Source organism: Pundamilia nyererei, unplaced genomic scaffold, assembly GCF_000239375.1.
Source record: "Pundamilia nyererei isolate P.nyererei 1_Seehausen unplaced genomic scaffold, PunNye1.0 scaffold00097, whole genome shotgun sequence".
In the NCBI taxonomy this organism is placed as follows: Eukaryota; Metazoa; Chordata; class Actinopteri; order Cichliformes; family Cichlidae; genus Pundamilia; species Pundamilia nyererei.
In genome coordinates this window covers 1,547,358-1,565,145 of record NW_005187498.1, presented here as the reverse complement: position 1 = coordinate 1,565,145, position 17,788 = coordinate 1,547,358, and the positions used below count along the sequence as shown (strand labels likewise).

The following is a 17,788-nucleotide window of genomic DNA, read 5'->3' as shown; positions in this document are numbered from 1 at the left end:
AAACATCAGGGTTAGCAAACTCACAACGCGAGTCTTCTTTCTCTGGGCCACATGTGTAATATTTATGTTTTTGTCCATCGAGCCACTCCATAGAGCTTCACCGCAAGTCATGTTTAATTGCAGCAGAGAATAAACACCAGCCTTCAGACCAGCTGCAAAACAGAAAAATAAACACGTGGACAAAATGCATAAATTTGCTGTAATGTAAGTTAATAAAGTAAGTTACATACCGCAAAAGCCAATGGCTCCTCCAGTCACACAACCACTGTACACAGCGTTCTTGCAGTCAGATATGCCTCTGTGCTGTAAGTGAAAATCAGGTACAAAAAAAGACAGTTATTACAAAACACTTTCAGTTATCACACAGAAAGTGTTTTGTTTTTCATCTGCATGGCAGGAGGTAGTAATGGCAGATAATCAATTAATCATTAATCAGCATATATCTGTAAAAGTATTCTCATATAAATTACCATCACTTTGTTCGGTACTTCTAACGATTTGTTAACCTATCCTTTAACCACTTCTGCAAACAGCCTGTGCCTGACTTTATCATAATACATTACATGGTGACAATTGAACAAAGCATATAATTACAAAAACAGGTAGCAGTGGGAATGTGAGCATGATTTTGGAAGAAATCATAGAATTCTAGGAAAAAAGGGTGGAAAAATGTTAGCAGCTGTTTCTGTCTTCATTCCAGCTGTGTCCATTTGTTGGTGACAAATGTTGCTGGATAGTGATGTGGACATAAGCATACCTAACTGAGTGTGTGAGGCAACATTTCCAGCAGTGCTTGCAGTTGTAAAAATACTATTTGCAATGCTAGATGAATATTATAACTGTTACTGTTTTAGGAGCAATAGATTATTATTTTTACTCCTGTTTTTTGTTTCCTGATTAAAACTAAATAAAGAAAATGTTGGACTTTGATTTGTGGGGAATATATTGTAGTGTTATGGCTAAATATCTATTTTAACGTCCATCCCCCTTAAAAAAAATAAGCAAAATGCTCTCATTTTGTCTGTCTATGCTTTAAGAACTGCAATAGTCCTGTATTCCTAGAAATATGAGTATAATATTTTAACTAGGGGCAGCACGCCCATACGGTAAAAGAACTGGCTGAGTAGCAGCATATCACTGAAAATAAAAGCGAACCGAGCCCTGAGGAACGCCACAAAAAACACAGACAACACGGATGCAAGTGTTATCTCTGTCTGCAGAACAGGTAGCCATTAGCTTACCCGGGGATCTTTTAATTCAAACCCAGGTTTCGAGATGATCCAGAGAGTGTATTGCTCAACGTTTGCGATAGAGTTGCTCAGTTTTAGTGCTTTTAAATGTGCTTTCTCTGTTAAAGCATAATAATGATACTCATAAAATACATTAAGTAAAATGGAACTGAAATCTCTTTCTCCAGTACCTTAGATTTCTTAGATAACCTTTTCAGTAACTGAGGATCTAGTTTTTCTGCATCTATAGATTAGTTTAATTTACTATCATTTACTATATTCTACTATAATAGATTAATTTACTATAATAAACAAATCATTTTATGTTCAGTATTTTTTTATATTATCATATTCTGAGAAGAAACTTAGTAGAATAAAAATATAATGAAATATGAAGTAGATGAGAATATTTTATTCCAAATACACCAGATATGGGTGGGAAGGAAATAGTAAATGGTCAGGATATACAGTAGAAACATGTGTCGGGAAGCGTGGATTGCATTCCCTCTGTATACATGTAGATTTTCTCCAGTGGAGATTCAAAGAATGAATGTTTACAGCTTCATGCTGACAACAGAGGGACCAGGTGTCCTACTTTATGTGGAGCTGCACAGCATTGTCATGTTTTATTGTAAAGTCTGTCTTTTGTGAAATAAAGAAAGGACTCACCCTAACGTTAGAAGCTTTGCAGGTTTCTGTGGAACAAAGTAGCACAAACAAACAAAATGCAACAGTTAAAAATATTAACAAAGTAGTTGACACCAGTGGGAGGTAATTCTCAAAGTTTTGGTTTGTATTTTGCCTGTTATTTATTTATTTATACACAGGACACATGAATCTCTTATGCGCATCTATACAAGCATTCCCACTGAAACTGAGGAGCAGACAATAAGCAGCTTAAAGAGTTCATTTTTTAATCGAGTACACTTCAGATTCCTTCTATGCTTGCAGTGGGAAAAAACTGGACTCCATTGAAATAGTTCACAGGCACATTCAGACCTTAACATGCTAAATGCCAAACTGTGACCTGCATAGTTTTGTATGTCCAATAATAACATTTCTTTCACCTCTCACCTGTATTAATTTGCCACACGTGGTGCTTTTCCCCCACTTATCTCTCCAGGATTTGTTCACCTTACTTGACTCATGAGTGATTTCAGTGGTGAAAATACTTTTATGTAAATACATCATTTTTTACTACACAAAATTCAGTTACTAAATATTTTGCCTGTGAAAACCCTGTCCCCATTAGAGGCTCTGTACGATGTTCTGGCAGCGTTTTTTTCTACTTTTTTTTTGAACATGTGTCACTTATGTTTATGGACTCTTTTACTGGCCGTTAAATCCTTATTTGTTTAAGGTCTCCCCCATGTGGAAGTTTGGCTTCTCTGCACTGATAAACAGCACAGCTTTCTGTTCAGATTGAACTGCAGCATACGTAACGCAAACATGACACACAAACTCTCATCCACGTGTTTTAACATCTATTTATTACCACCATAATATGAGAAATTTGGAAAATACAAAGATCAGCTTATTTATACGTCTGAAAATCTCAAGGAATAAGAAAAATATAAAAGAAAAAAGTATGAGGTTATACTGTGCATCCCAAATTTTGATAAGGGACAGATTATATGCTCAGGTGTAGAGAAGCTGCAGGAGACACACAGACCCTAAACATGCAGAGGTTCACTATGTCAATTCATACTGGTGTGACAAGTATAATGCTAATCTGTGGTGACAGAGAGAGATGGAGGCTGAATGTGACGACTAATCTACAGTGAACAGAAGAGGAGACAGTGAGACCCCGCCCCCTCGTGGCTGCCATTAGAATTGAAGTTTCCTTGGAAAATGGAGAAGCCCTTCCTGATTTTCTGTAACAAATCACTGCAAACAAAAAGACCCTAACTGATAATGTTGATACTATTAATTGCTTTTTACTCCTATTTTGATAACTGTATAAGTGGTAAAGGAGGAGATGCTCCTCTATGAATTAGATGTGTAAAACAAAAATAGACACCATATCCACAACAATAATATTCTTAAGAAACCAAGAGATTTTTGTTTGAGCACAGCTGGTTTGGAAGATCAGTTTTCACAGGAGCACACAAACAAACGAGCAGGTTTCACAGGTGACGGAGGTGCACTGAAAAGCTACAGCTGCAGAGCAACAGGAGAGTCGGGGTGCAGAAGGACGCACTGAGCAGGAGGATGTTCAGAGGGGGCGGAGGCCTCGGGACTAGTTTTAATAGCACCCTGCTGTGGAAGTTGCGGCTCCCCTTAAGCAGACTAACCCCTCGGCCTTGTCCCCTGTTTTGGCTCCGTTTGCCACAAAAACTGCACCGGCTCAACTCCAGGTGAGCTTACTGATGGGCTTCCAGATTTGAAGTAGCTCCCAAACCCAGGGATGCATGTTTGCCTATGTGTGCACATGTGCATCTGATCTGCCAACCCTTTACATGCACGAAGAAGGTACCCTAAAACATTTGGTGAAGACAAAAAAAATTACAAATTGATCAGACTTCAACATATTTCTATCTCTTCATAATCAAGATTACTCTAAAGTCTACCGAGAAGCTGGGTAGGCTGGGGAGAGAATGGAATAGGGACGGGTGGAGGTGGGTGGATGGAGTAAAATGAACGAGTAAAGGCAGGGATGGGTAAAGAAAAATAGGACACAGATGAAACATCAGGGAGGCCATCTAAGCGCGCTCTCCACGGATGCGGCGTGCCAGCTGGATGTCTTTGGGCATAATAGTGACACGCTTGGCATGGATGGCACACAGGTTAGTGTCCTCAAACAGACCCACCAGGTACGCCTCACTAGCCTCCTGCAGGGGACAAACACAAACAACATTAGCAGTACATATTAATGATGTTTTAATATAAGAGAAAAGAACCTAAACTTTGATCTGCTGCATTGGTTAAGGTGTAGTCCTTAAATATCGACAGCTGAAAGCACGTAATTCTCTAGCAGCCCCTTAAAAGTCATAACAAAGGACAAGACAGACTTGCATATAATATAAAACCCTTCAGAGTTCACATTACAAGTTAAACTCATGGACCAAACATTTGGAAACCTCTCTACAGAGACACATTGATGAATCAAAAATTAGTGCCGCTAATCGTACTAAGTGCTAAAAAACAGTTTGGGGGAAAAAAACCCTAATCAAACAAATTTAGAAGAATAAGGCAAGTGATGTCAAAGCTTCTACTAGCAAAAAAACAAACTGTTAACAGCATGGACCTCCTTCTCACATCCAACATAGCAGTGTGGCTTCACCTGCAGAGCTCCAATGGCAGCGCTCTGGAAACGTAGGTCAGTCTTGAAGTCCTGAGCAATCTCCCTCACCAGGCGCTGGAAGGGCAGCTTACGGATCAGAAGCTCAGTGGACTTCTGGTATCGACGGATCTCTCTCAGAGCCACCGTACCAGGCCTGAAACGCATGACCTCAAGCTCAGTACAATCATTTATTTATTTATTTTTACACCTGTCAGTAATGTTGACAGTTAAGGCTGAGTCTCCCTAATTAAAATACTTTTTGTGGCTCCGAGCAGAATTTGCAGGGTAAAGATTGCTCATTAAACGTCTGATATGATAAGGAGCAATTAATGTGACTCAAAGTGAACGTTACCTGTAACGATGGGGCTTTTTGACACCACCTGTGGAAGGGGCGCTCTTGCGGGCAGCCTTGGTGGCCAGCTGCTTACGAGGAGCCTTTCCTCCAGTGGACTTACGAGCAGTCTGCTTGGTACGAGCCATTACGACAGAGTATCACCTGACGGAATACAAAAAACCCCCCAAACAATGTATCTGTTTCTATTCGCTTCATCATGACATTAATCGTTGCACACTGGACAAATGATCCTGCTAAGCTAGTGGCCTTGAACTCAGATAAATAACTAAATTATTTAAAGTTTCCAATATTCAGTGCAGCAGCTCTGAAATATATATAAGTAATTAAAACATACAACTTCCCCCCTTTTACCACTTCGTTTTATTTGTTATCAAGTAATTATGCATTTTGAGTTTTTAATATTTTTGTATCAATTATTAACGGATTTATAATTAAACATGTTATAAATACTTGGTTCTTAAGTCATTTTGGACCTCCTGATAAAACTTTTCCCCCGGGTTTGGCCGCTGCACAAACACAAAGACTTTAGCCAATCTAGAGACTGTGGGATCCCAATTTAGCCAATCACAACCTTCAACAGGCCGTCACTCTGAATCCCACCAATCAGCTGTGGCTCCACTGTACACCCAAACCAATGATGTTTCAGCCAGGAGTATTTTAGGGCGGGACAAGTATTGTTAACTCCGCCTCATACCGCAAGATTATGGCCGCAGACCGAAACGAACCTACCAATACACAGGCAACGAGCGGGATGTAAACTTTGACATTTTCCCACCAAAACAAAAAATGTGTGCTCACAAGAGCATTAACAAATCGTAGTAGACAAGTGAGCGTATCGAAAAACAGTTTAAGACGGATGAAGTAGAGGCATTTTAAAGCGAAAAAGCGAGGTAGAAATCGCCGCTGAAAGTGGACTAGATATTTCGGCAGTGGAAGTACTGAGCCGTTTTTCTCTGCCTGGGGAAGCTGCTTTCTCTTTTCACAACACCATCGAAAAAACACGATATTAAAGCAAAAAAATAAGTTTATCTACTCTATTTTCTTCACCAAATGGTGACTATTGTTCTTAGTTAAGAAATAATTAAGGAATTTTTTACTTACCGGGGGTGAATTTTGTCTCTTTTCTTCGCAAGGATAGAAGTGTGTTCTGGTTGTCTGGCAGTGTCAGATATTTACTATCTCTCACACAATGGAAGCAGAGCGAGCGGGAGCAAAATGGCGCCCGTGTCAATCATCTGTCTCCCACAATGCAATGGTAACATTTGTAAACAATCTAACTTCATTTCCTCAAGTTTTCTCCTTCAAACTCCAACGATGTAGAAAACACTAGATCAAGAAAATCATAAATAATTACGTTTTCGACTTTTTTTTTAACGCTTTGCCTCAAAATCGTGTGTTAAGAAATGTAAAACGCAAAACCAATGAGAGAATATGATAAATATCAGGGAATAAGGCACACTTTGACTTCGAACAGTAGGGAAAGGAGAAGGAAATGGATAACACTTAACATTTTTTTTATAACAAACCAAATATTTGTTATTCGCAACATAAATTAGTCCAGATTGATTAAAAAATACATTCAAGTCTAAAGGAAAAACATTTCTCTTTATCATGCTAAAAATATAATGTAAGTGCGCTAACCGAAATGAAAAAATATTACTTGTCTGTTTTAGTAATTATGGATCTCCGTTATAAATTCAAACGAGAAACTGAATTTAGATGACAAACATGACAGCTGTGTCATCATATCAGTCCTACTGCAATTGTCTTTTTTACACGAGGTTTCTGATCAGTATATGAAACAGGAGGGAAACTAAGTACAAGCACAACTCCAAACTCTGCAGTTCTCTTGCCAAACCTGAGAGTTTCTGTTCTTGTGGTGGTGGAATGATTTCAACACATTCTCCTTCATGTTGGTCACTTTTATGCATTAGACGTTATACCAAAGTTGGGGTAAGACAATTACATTCATTTTTTAAAAAGCTGATTCATTATATATGCTTTATGTTTTCATAAATGTTTCTCTGGAAAGGAATTAATATTCTTATGCATTTTAGATCCCCCTGTTGGTCAAATTGAGAAAGCCATGGGGTTTGTGGAGCTGTCATGTTAAAATACATATGGCATTCTGGTCATCATCACAGCTGAACCAGGGATTACGTTGCATTCTCTTGATTCTCCTGCAGCAAGCATTTCCTTTTCAAATAAAAGCTTACCCCAGAGATTTGTGCTTCATCCACAGGAGGGGGAAATGGACCAAATAACTGGTCAATGCCTGTGAATCTTCAGTTGTTTTCAGTCCCGTTGCACCGTGTGTATAAAACAAAAGGACATATCCATGCAGTCTGGCTTTATAAATATTTGGGAACAAATGGGTCGTTCCAAAGCACTGAATGTAATTTGAGCATGGTCCTGCAATAAGATGCTACTGTTCCAAAATGTTCCTTCCGATATATTCCACCATCAGTTGTAACTGGTGTTTTTGCAAACTTAAGAAACCAGAGCAACTCAGCCACAAAGTCCAGACCATGTAAAGTTACTGAGCCGGGTCTCCAACTGCAGAGCTGCATAAAGCCACCAACGCTCTGCTATTCAGTAAGTCATGTGTTGCTCTGAAAAGAAGTCCATCACAGCGCATTTACATCAAAGTTATTATAGTTCAGATAAGTTTCATTTGACTCACCTGTCCATCAAAGCCTCATCAGGTAAGCTGTGTGTGTAAATGTAGCTGAACCAATAAAGACTAAATTACATTTAATTATAGGGAGCACAATATTGTTTATTTTTGTCAAAAGTATAGTTTATTTTCATTTCAGCTAACTGCGATGTTTTGCCACACCTACTTTTTACTGTAATAACTTATTTCAATCATGTAGTAAATAATTGGGTACATGGAGAAAACAGTCATGTTTCTTGCAGCAATGGTCTGTCAGCAGGAATTGGTGTTCAACATCCTGAGCAAGGCAAACTGTAGGAGACAGGAGTCTCTTTTAACACTAGACTTGGACTACATTAGAAGATGCGGCTGCGATGCTATGAATGCGGTGCGTCATGAACGTTTTTATTTATCTTTTTCAGAGAGACAGGGGAAAGGCTGACTCACACGACTACATGTGGACTTTGAAAATACCACCTGTATTCATCACTTTAAATCTGTCGACGGTCGGTCTTTATATTCAAGCTCTTTATTTGCTCAAAGCATCAGTCATCACTCTAGTGACGTCACTAATTTAAGATACACTCGTAACACTTCTGATATCTGCGATTCTGTTTTCGAGAAACATTCAGATCCACACAAAAGCCATGGATTCTATCTCTTCCTGAACAGTTTTATTTATTTCATATCTAACTGTAGATAACTTCTATTTTGAGACGAGTGTTTTCACATTCAAGTACATAATGCCTTACATCAACGCCCCATCTGAAAAGGTAGAGGCTTTACATAAGGCAAGAGGAGCAGAACCTGCAAGCGATATAGAAGTTAAACAGTTACAGAGTACAACCTGGATTTGGACATAGTTGAAACATATTGTAATCCATCCATTATGCTTACCCCGAAAGGGCTTATAGTATAATACCAAATGAATGTACTATACACTGATTTCCAGCCCGAAAAGAAAATTGTCCCACATATCCTTAGAAGAAAAGAAAAGAACCATCAAGGTGATACGAAACTAAATAACCCACAAAAATCAAAATAATCCTTCAACCTTGACATATCGAGAATCGTCATGCATTTATGTATTATGACAGGAAAAATAAAATGTATGGATTGCAGGAACAAAATTTAAGGCTCATCCAAGTTTTTCCCCAACAAAGCAGCAACAATGTGTTCTTCCCCACATTGTTCAGAAGGACATTGTTTCCAGCTTTATTCAGTTAGCACAGAAAGTACCATCAATCTGATTCGGGGGGGGGACAAGAAAAATAACCCCTTACAGTTCTGGTGCTACAACAGGCATTCATCCACGTTCCCATCTTTATCCCATATGTGCAAGAACTGTGCCGAGTCATTTGGTCCCTCTTCTAATGAAGAACACGAGTACCAACACATTCCATTAGAAGTCATTGTAATCAGTTTATAACAAAGTTACGTAAAAATGGCACAGTCAGAGAAAATAAAGACATTGACAAGCACTACATTAACTCAAAGTACCCGGCTGCAGGTCCTCATCCAACCTCCTGCTCAGATTCTTCAAAACAAACATGGACACGCTGCTTCTGTCGCATTAGCAGGAGGCCCTGTGTCGACCTACACGTATCCTCCTCCTGAAACGACTTGTGCTGTGAAATCCAGAGAGAACGCAATGGATAGAGAAGTACACAGAACTGTTCTGTAAGAGATAGAGTGCATGCATTTCTAAAATGCAAACCTTAGTCCCAGTTGATGCTCATACCCAGCGACACACCATATAAAAAAAACAAAAACCAAACTAAAATCCCTTTTTATGAGTGTTTCTATTTGTATATATAGTATATATAATTTACATTTTTGTGGTTCCTAGTAAAAGTACCTCACGTCTTTCATATCATTATACATTTATGACCGGCTACTGTCTCAATCAATCACAACAACAAGACCTCATGGACAATAATTTCAGGTATACATTCAGGACTTTCTGTAAAAAGTCTTACAATATTCTTTACAATTCTTTAAAAATACAGAGAAGCAAAAATATTGGTGATACATCAGTCCACTGTCCTGCAGAGGCTGCTCAACCATAGCTCAGAGTCTTTCTTCTACACAGCTTCAGATTATTTTACACCTCCCCCTAAATGCTTCACTCTGTATGAATCTCTGTCTCGGGCCTCTGCATGGCCAGGCTAGTCTGGATAAAGGCCCCCTGACCTAGAGCTGTGGAGTAAGCTCTGTTGTTGTGGCTCACTGGAAATCCTGGGGCTGGGTAGGAGCTGGACGCTCCAAGTTTTTGAACAGGGGCATGAGGCTGAGGTACTGGGTGGTAATCGTCCAAGTTGTCATAGTGGGACTGCACTGCTTTCGTGCTGTGTTTCTGACACGAGTAGTCTCTGTCTAGGTCTGCTTTGGCCTGGCTGTAGTGCTGCTCTCGGACGCTGTGCGATCGCTCGGGTTTGGAGCGGCCGATTTGTTCCCTGGGGGCTGATGACTGATCGTCTGTGCTGTGAAAGCCGCTTGATGTTTTCACTTTGCTCTGGTGGTGGTCAGAATCTGGACACTCGTAACGCGCCTGAAAGTTCCTCTTGTGTTTAGACCTGCTGCCGTCGTCTCCGGGCTCATACTTGGCCTCGTGCCGACCGCTCTCCTGCTGGTGAGAGAGACTGTGGCTCAGAGCAGAGGGGAGGGAGTGAGAGGACTGGCATTTCTTGGAGCTGCTTTGCTTGGAAAGTGCATCAGGCTTGTCACCCACTCCGCTGCCCTGGACATGCTTGTCAGTCTCCATATACATGAGGGCTTCAGGGTCCGACACCATTTGTCTGGGCAGGTAGCGGCCGTCTTTGCTCTCAGACGGTATCAGCACAGCTTTGCCTGGGTCAGATTTACTGCGCAGGTGCAGGGTTTCATAGCCTGATATATCTGCTGGTGTGAACAAGCCCACGTTGTCATATTGAGAGAGGACGGGGCCTTTAACCTTAAGCCTGGCCCTGCTCTCCCTGCGGATAGAATGCATGCGCAACCTTTCGGACTCCTCTGGGTCCCAGGATAAGTAAGCAGCAACCTCTTTGCTCCCATGCCCGGGGGGCATGTCCCTGCTCACAAAACTGTGCTCCTTCCCAGGAGGAAGAATGTGGCGAGTGAGGTAGTGATACCCAGTCGCCTTTCCACCAGGACGCCCAGGAAGTGTTCCTGTATCTCGGCCGCTGTAGGAGTGAAGGTGCCTGACTCTGATAGTGCCGTATGGGTCGATGTCATAGAAAGGCGCCTCCAATGGGCCTGAACCAGAATATGGACTGTAGCGGTACTGGACTCGTCCGTTCTCAAAGTAAGGCTGCAGCTGGGTAACATGGTAGTCTGCCTGCGAGGACTGCTGCGGGGGCTGCTGGTAGGCTTTGCACTGGTACACCGGTCGGTGGTAGAAGAACATGTCGTCATCTGGAGGAACTTCAGTCCTCTGGATGGGCACTGAGCGAATGCTGGAAGGAACATGGAGCGAGTGCACTCTGCGGATGGTGGGATAGCCATGGGTTCTGTCATGACTGTAGCCCTGGTGCCCAGGCCCTGGGGCTAGGTAAACACTCCTGGGGTTTCCTCTGGACTTGATGGAGTGATGGTAGGACCTGGGGCCTAAAGTGCTGTATCTGTTATCTATTCGGGCACTGTAGGGTATCTGAGGCTCAGACTTTGACACATAGGTGTGTGGAGGGACACTGTCTGGTTGGTAGTGGTGTGGTATAGACTGCGGGCCCAGAGTTACAGACCTCTGGTGGTAGTATGCAGCTCCTGGAGGATCAATTAGGACGGGTTCTCCTTTAGCGTGGTACAGGTAGGCTGGCTGGTGCGTGGAAGATTTACGAGGAGAAAGAGGATGGTGAGGGAGAGCATCCTCCATATGGCCAGACGGAGGACCTTCACCCAGGGTATGGTAGGAGGTTTCACTGTGGCTGAGTGCTGCTGTGGCCAGTTTGCTCTCTATAGTGCGAACAGGAGGGGCAGGAGGAGTGGGTCCATAGGAGTCGTGATATTTTCCAGACTCTGCACAGGGCTGCACTGGCTTTATGGCCTCCCAAGGTTTCTCCACAGGCTCAGCAGAGGTGGGTGCGACTCTTGCGCTAGCCTTTGAGAGATGAGGCTGGGGTTGGACTAATGTCTGGGAATGTGTGTGAGGCTGTGTCTGAGCTGGAGGTTGTATTTGGGCTTGGCTCTGCTGCTGAGTTTGGGTTTGGGGTGGTGGGACTGATCTTTTCAGCTTCTGAGCTGGCTGTTCTGGTGGTTTTGGAAGAACTGGGGGTGGTGCCTTCTCCTCTGGTTTGACCTGAGAAAAAGAGGCCAACACAGGATAAGTCATTATTTATATCAGGTTCAGGGAAAAAAACAAAGAAAGAAAAGAAAAATAAGAGTTGTGCATTTTTTTTATAGTAACACAAGACTTTTCCAATATGAACTGTAAGTATCTAAAGTATCAGAGTATTTGAATGCAGAGTAGTAGTGGTATACAGTCAATTATTTAAAAAATACCTATATACATACAGGTAGAGACTTGCAGCCTACACCGAGGATAACTTCTGTCAAAAATAGGAGGTGGTGCTGAGAACATACTCAATCCCAAAACAGTGAGTTTTGAGATTCACTGCTAGGACCTCTTGGGACCAGCCAACGTGATATCCTTACCTCAGGACCATGCTGCTGTAAGATTCCACTCTCCTTGTTGTTGCCACTGGGGGTTGTGGCTGCAGTGGAATTGGATGAGCTACTATGAAGTGGGACTGGTCCTGTCACAGGCTGCTGTCTTTCTGGACTTTTCCTGGTTGGAGAAGTCCGGCTGGGTGATGTGGAGAGTGGGGCACAATTGTAAAGTGGAGTGTCTGGTGGGGGGTCCACGTCTGGCTGCGATGCAGTTATAGAGGACTTGGCACTGTCTGATGGCTTAGTGATCATGCTGGTTAACTCTGGTGGCTGGTGTTTGTTTGAAGGACTGGAAGTGGAGGGATGAGATGAAACTGTGATCACACTTGTAGCAGCACTGTTTGGTGGGGGAGTACTTCCTCGTCCAGCTCCGTCTTCTGAGGCAGTCTGGAATTGTAGGACAAAAGGATGTGGCGAGTCCTGGAAGCTTGAGGCCTCATGCGGCTGCAGAGGGGACAGCGGTGTTGAGGGCTCAGAAGACCGCAGTTGAGACTGAGTGGACACCTGCTGAGCAGACTCAGCCAGGGCCAGGGCCAACATGCGGGCAGCATTTTTAGGAGGTGGAGGAGGAGGGACAGAAGAGGGTGCTGTAGAGTTGAGGGAACAAGGGGTTGGGTCCTTTGAAGAGTCCAGAGTTGTGACTCCTAGTGGGAACACAAAAAACACAAGGGAACTATAGTTGAAGCATGAATAAGCAAGAGCTCTAGGTGATTGTGGAACAGGCGGGAAGGTTTTAAGGTGCTTTAAGAGTGGGAAAAGGCGGGGAGTAAGTAAGGTGCTCAGACATCGGAAGAAAAAGGTTTAAGATGAAATCCTTGCAAAGCTAAACCTGGCAAAAAATACACACAAACACTTTACTTTTATTTTCATCTAAAGAACAGGTCGAAAGTATGTATCTCATTCGCTGCCCTACCTTGGTGCTCTTGGCTATTAGCAGCTGGTCCCTGCTGCACGCCGTCCTCTCCCTTTACCTCTCGGCTGTCCACACTGTCAAAGGCTGCCAGTTTAGAATTCAGCTCCATTTGAAAAGCTTCACTTAGCGATGGCTCAGCTACTTTCAGCAATACACTGCCCATCAATGTAGGAGAGTCCTTGCATATCGAAGGAGAAGATAAAGACTGTGGAAAGACAGCCTGTCCAGCTGTAATCTTCCCACGTGTTTCTGCGGACAAAGTGTCTGAAGTGACAAAAGGTGTCAAACTGGCGGCCTTTCCACATTTAATAGGTGACACGGCCTGTGTGGGTTTATCAGTGTACGAGTAAGACGCAGTCAGCTTCTTGTTCTCTGCCTTTTCCCCTGTAGCCACGCTGGTATCTGTGGATAGCGGGGAAGTCAAGCTGCTGATGAAGGAGGCAGAGATGAGATCAGAGCCATTGTTCTTGCCACAGATGTTACCCCGGTTCCTCTTTAAAGTGGAGCCCTCAGCCCTGACCGGTGAATCATCCAGGGGGAAGGCATAGGAGGTGTCAGGGAGACTGCACTGGAATGACATGGGGTCGAAGTCCAGGGAGGCCATCCCGATGTCTGGAGGGCTGAGGTCCACGTCTTCACCTGCTGAGCGTGGAGGCGAGATAAGAGCAGGCACACAGATGGGTCCGTCGTCTCCGTCGCTGTCTTCTGTGCCATCCAGGTTATCATACGAGTTGCAGTGCTGCCGGCTGTCCAGCAGCTCGCCGTTAAAAGAGGCTGACAGAGCATCGCTGCTGGAGCGCGGTCGCCGAGGACGGTACACCTTGGACTCGCCTGGCGGAAGAACAGAACACAAACGATAAAGATAACGACCGATTAAGCTTTCTATTCCAAGTTTAAGTGAAGTGGAGGTCATAAATAATTACCTTCAACATTATGCAGGGAACTCAGTGACTCTTCACTTTTGGCTGACCTTAATGTTGCAGTGTCTCCTCTTCCTCCTGAAACACAACCATCAACATTCACTGCTGTCACTTTGGTGTATTTTGTTAAGCTCTTGTTGTTGCACAACGCTGATTAGCTCCAGACAGATGCGGCGTGAGCACTCACCAGCGAGAGCCATAGCCTTCAGCTCATTAGGCTCACTGGGATTGCGGTGCAACTTCCGCTTGGACATAGAGGAAGACTTGCCCAGGTTAAAGAAAGAACGCCAACTACCTACAGGAGACTTCTTCGACTTGTTAGGCGGTCTCTTCCTATAATAGAAAATGATGATGGACAAGAAAGTCTTGCAGTCTCACCAAAACACCAGCAGAAGGAGCACCATGCAAGGTTTTTCCATTATAATAGACATTAATAAAACAGGAAAACAGCTGACCTCTCTGTGGGAAACTCAATGACGGTGTGGAACTTGCCCTGCAGAGCAGCTGGACCTTCACCCACTTCAATGTACTTGCTGTCTTCAGTGACTGGAGAGTTGATCTGAGCCTGGGTCCTGGCCTGGGCCTCCTCTAGACTTAGAAGCTTTGTTGAGGGTGATGAAACCAGCAGGGACTTTGGCCGTGACAAAGAGTTGTGACCTGACAATGTAGCAGAAAAACGATCAGTGGCAAACTATTTGAATTTAGCTTAATGTGTGCACGCTGGCGGGATGTCTATACCTGCTCCCTCTCTTATTAGTGAGCTGAGTTTAGTGCTGAAAAGCACATCAACATGGTTCAAAATGAACTCCACCACTACAGACTGGATTCGAACTTCCATGAAGGCTGCTGTGCCGCTGAAGCAGGCGGATTCAATCTGTTTTGACCTGAGACAACAAGAGAAAACGCGAAAACAAAAGTGAAATTTTCTTTAACTCAGTTAAAGAAAATTGGAATTTGAGTAAAACCATTCTGAGATGAATTTCCAACATGTGATGGCTGCTTAAACCCTTCAGTTCAGGCAGAATGACTCATTATAAAAAACAGACAGAGTGTACATTGTGTGGCAAACATTAGAAATCGGGCCAGTCTAAGAACCCAGAGTGTGTGGCACCAAAAAGAACAGCAACTTTTATTTCTTATACTTGAAATTAAAAAGCTCATTAGAGGCATCTTGAAGTCTCCAGCCAGTTGAGCAAATGTACAGATGAAGAGTTACAATTCATTCAACACAATGAAAGAAAGCAGGATGAGCTCTCACCTCAGCAGGTTGGGCGCCCACACGATGGCAAGGTTCTTACTGTGCATGTTGGTTATGTAGCTAAATGCTGCCAGGCGGGAAAGGTGCCTCATGAGGAACTCCAAGGTCCTAAGAATCACATATTCAGATTCAACTTGCTCCATCAGTGATGTGCACGCTAACGGACATGATAAAACTATGTCTTCAGAGCATCAGCGTTTTGCTTTAATCCCTATTGGAATGCCAGTTGCAAATTTCACACAGTCTGGGAAATTCAATTAATCCTAACACAGACAAAGATTCCACTCAGTGCAACAGCATTACAGGAAGCTCTGATTCTAACACCATCAGACAGACAACTGAATGCACAGCCAGTCTGTAACCCTGCAGCTCCTTAGCCTGCCAATGGGGGGCAATGTGCCTCTACACTAACCTGTAATGCGGTGGCGGAAGCTGCTGGATGACGTCATGGATTTTGATGAGTCGTTCTTCGTCTGTCGCTGCTGATACAGCCTCCTTCGAGTGAAAGCAAAACAAGAGATTAGGAGACAGGGAGAGACTGACAGTAATGGGATTTGGCGCTATGTCCACATTAAGCTTAATCCATTGATATCCCAAGTTCATGCTGATATATAGGGCACAGACAGAACATTGGTCTGTAACCGCGAAGCCCCCCTCCTCAGTCTAGCTGCCATAGCAACCAGTAAGTATTTACTTCATCCTGAGGGATGCCTCTGGTGTGCTTGGAGAAAGTTTTTATTCCAAGTCACACACAGTGGTTTGCTGCATTTTTAATGACAGGGTGTGTCGAATGCGGTGCTATTATTTTAGGGGTGTCTATGGCCCATGACTGGAGGAGGAATTTCAAGAATTCCTATAAGATAAACCTGTTTTATTTCTTTTCTATCGAGATCAAATTTGAAAAGTCAGCAGTCAGTCACGGCCAATCTGCAACAGTTAGCAGCCCTGTAGCCCACATTAGTGTTTTACTTACAGAGAACTTCTCGTAGAGCTGGTAGGTGAGCAGTGGATTAGGCAGCTCTCTGAAGTAGAGTTTACAGAGCGAGCCAACACAGTGGATGTCCTGGATGTAAACATCTTTGGTCAAGTCAGGGATCTGCTCAGAGTCAAACTCATGCCTGATGGGAGAGAAAAGGACAAAGCAACAAACTGCAGTCAACAAACTAACATGTGAGTGCTGAGACAGGCCATGAAACGGTTCTACTTTCCAGTAGTGTTTGCAAAGATCTTTTCCCAGCAATGCATCAATCTTTTCTCCATATAATATTACACAATGTCAGAGTGTCACATGGGCTCAGGATTGGCAGAGCAGGTCATCTACTAATCTGAACGTTGGTGGTTCGATCCCCGGTTGTTCCAATCTGCATGCAAGATGCTGAACCCTGAGCTGCTCCTGATGCATTCATCAAAGTGTGATCATTAGAAAGCATCAACGTGTGTGTGAATGGGTGAGAGAGACATGTTGTATAAAGTACTTCGAGTGCTGAGTCCCAAGCATTGGATGTCGGTCAGTTTGTGCCTCCTTACCGCAATTTCTGGATATTTGAAGCAATTCCAGACAGGCGGTAAATGCCGTCCACCACGCCGTGCTTCTCAATGAATTCCGTGCAGCTCTTGAGGACCTGGGGCACTGTCAAACAAAAACAACGGCAATTCATCATTTTCAATCTTTGCTGAGCAGCAGGACAGAAGAAGATGCCAGGATACTGAGGGTGGACCAACTTTTTTGTGTTTTCTGATGGAAAAACACTCTCGGAGCTAGAGTGGACACATACGCATACTGAATCATGCATTTCTTGACCTGGTACTGTTAGGTTGCCTTAAAACATTTTCTGTTTTGATGCAGGCAGTCTGTAAGGAAACTGTCAGCGTGTGAGGCAACCAATCACCGAGCCAGTGATTGTGTGGTAGACCGCTAAAATCACGAAAAAGCTTAGTGTCTCTTCATTCTCCTTCAGGAGCTATGCATAATACAGACATGTTATTCGTCTATGTGAGCGTGTCTATGGAAGATAAGGACAGTGTGTATATGTACGAGGAGGCCTCCCCACAGCTCACACATCATTTTAGATTGACAGAGTGGGACACTTGCTGAAGCAGCTGTTCAAATTCCACATGTAGCCAGAGAGAAAATAAGGCCATTCATTCAATGTGAACAAACAAGCGGATATTCTACCGCACAGGAGAGGACCGAGTGGGAAGAACTTGTTACAAGTACCTCTTTCCACAAAGATGCACAGCATGTGTTTAAATGTGGAAATCACTAGACTGTTTCCTCATCTTTTAAAAGCACTTCAAACTGTTAACCTGGCCTGTGTTCAACAAGAAGTGAAAACCCTTTATCCCTTACTCACGGATGTATCACATGAGCTGGGTTTTGAAAGATGGCATACAAATTACAAGAAGGGCTACAATGAATCTTTATGTTGTGCTGGGAGCAAGCGCTGTTTCCTACAGACGTCTGTACAATCATACTGTATTTTAGAATCGGAGGAGTCACAACATGATG

General features: G+C 43.2%; 2 protein-coding genes across 8 annotated transcripts in view; both read right to left on the bottom strand.

Moving 5' to 3' along the window:
* Window positions 1-2,698: 2,698 nt before the first annotated feature.
* Window positions 2,699-6,105, bottom strand: h3f3c (H3 histone, family 3C). The gene is made up of 4 exons (XM_005740118.1): window positions 5,969-6,105; window positions 4,865-5,008; window positions 4,513-4,666; window positions 2,699-4,060 (listed from the first exon to the last, which is right to left on the bottom strand). Exons 2-4 carry the CDS (start codon window positions 4,990-4,992, stop codon window positions 3,932-3,934), a joined length of 411 nt encoding a protein of 136 aa, XP_005740175.1. The 5' UTR covers window positions 4,993-5,008; window positions 5,969-6,105; the 3' UTR covers window positions 2,699-3,931.
* Window positions 6,106-8,175: 2,070 nt separating this feature from the next.
* arhgap32b (Rho GTPase activating protein 32b) overlaps window positions 8,176-17,788 on the bottom strand; it is a 118,697-nt gene continuing 109,084 nt past the window's right edge. For all 7 annotated transcript variants that reach the window (XM_013912678.1, XM_013912680.1, XM_013912681.1 and 4 more), the window contains 11 exons: window positions 16,807-16,909; window positions 16,253-16,397; window positions 15,692-15,774; window positions 15,280-15,387; window positions 14,760-14,905; window positions 14,477-14,678; window positions 14,209-14,354; window positions 14,025-14,099; window positions 13,102-13,932; window positions 12,174-12,832; window positions 8,176-11,817 (listed from right to left, as the gene is read on the bottom strand). In XM_013912678.1, coding sequence (XP_013768132.1) covers window positions 9,649-11,817; window positions 12,174-12,832; window positions 13,102-13,932; window positions 14,025-14,099; window positions 14,209-14,354; window positions 14,477-14,678; window positions 14,760-14,905; window positions 15,280-15,387; window positions 15,692-15,774; window positions 16,253-16,397; window positions 16,807-16,909 — 4,667 coding nt within the window. In that variant the 3' untranslated portion in view covers window positions 8,176-9,648. The remainder of the gene's footprint in view (window positions 11,818-12,173; window positions 12,833-13,101; window positions 13,933-14,024; window positions 14,100-14,208; window positions 14,355-14,476; window positions 14,679-14,759; window positions 14,906-15,279; window positions 15,388-15,691; window positions 15,775-16,252; window positions 16,398-16,806; window positions 16,910-17,788) is intronic.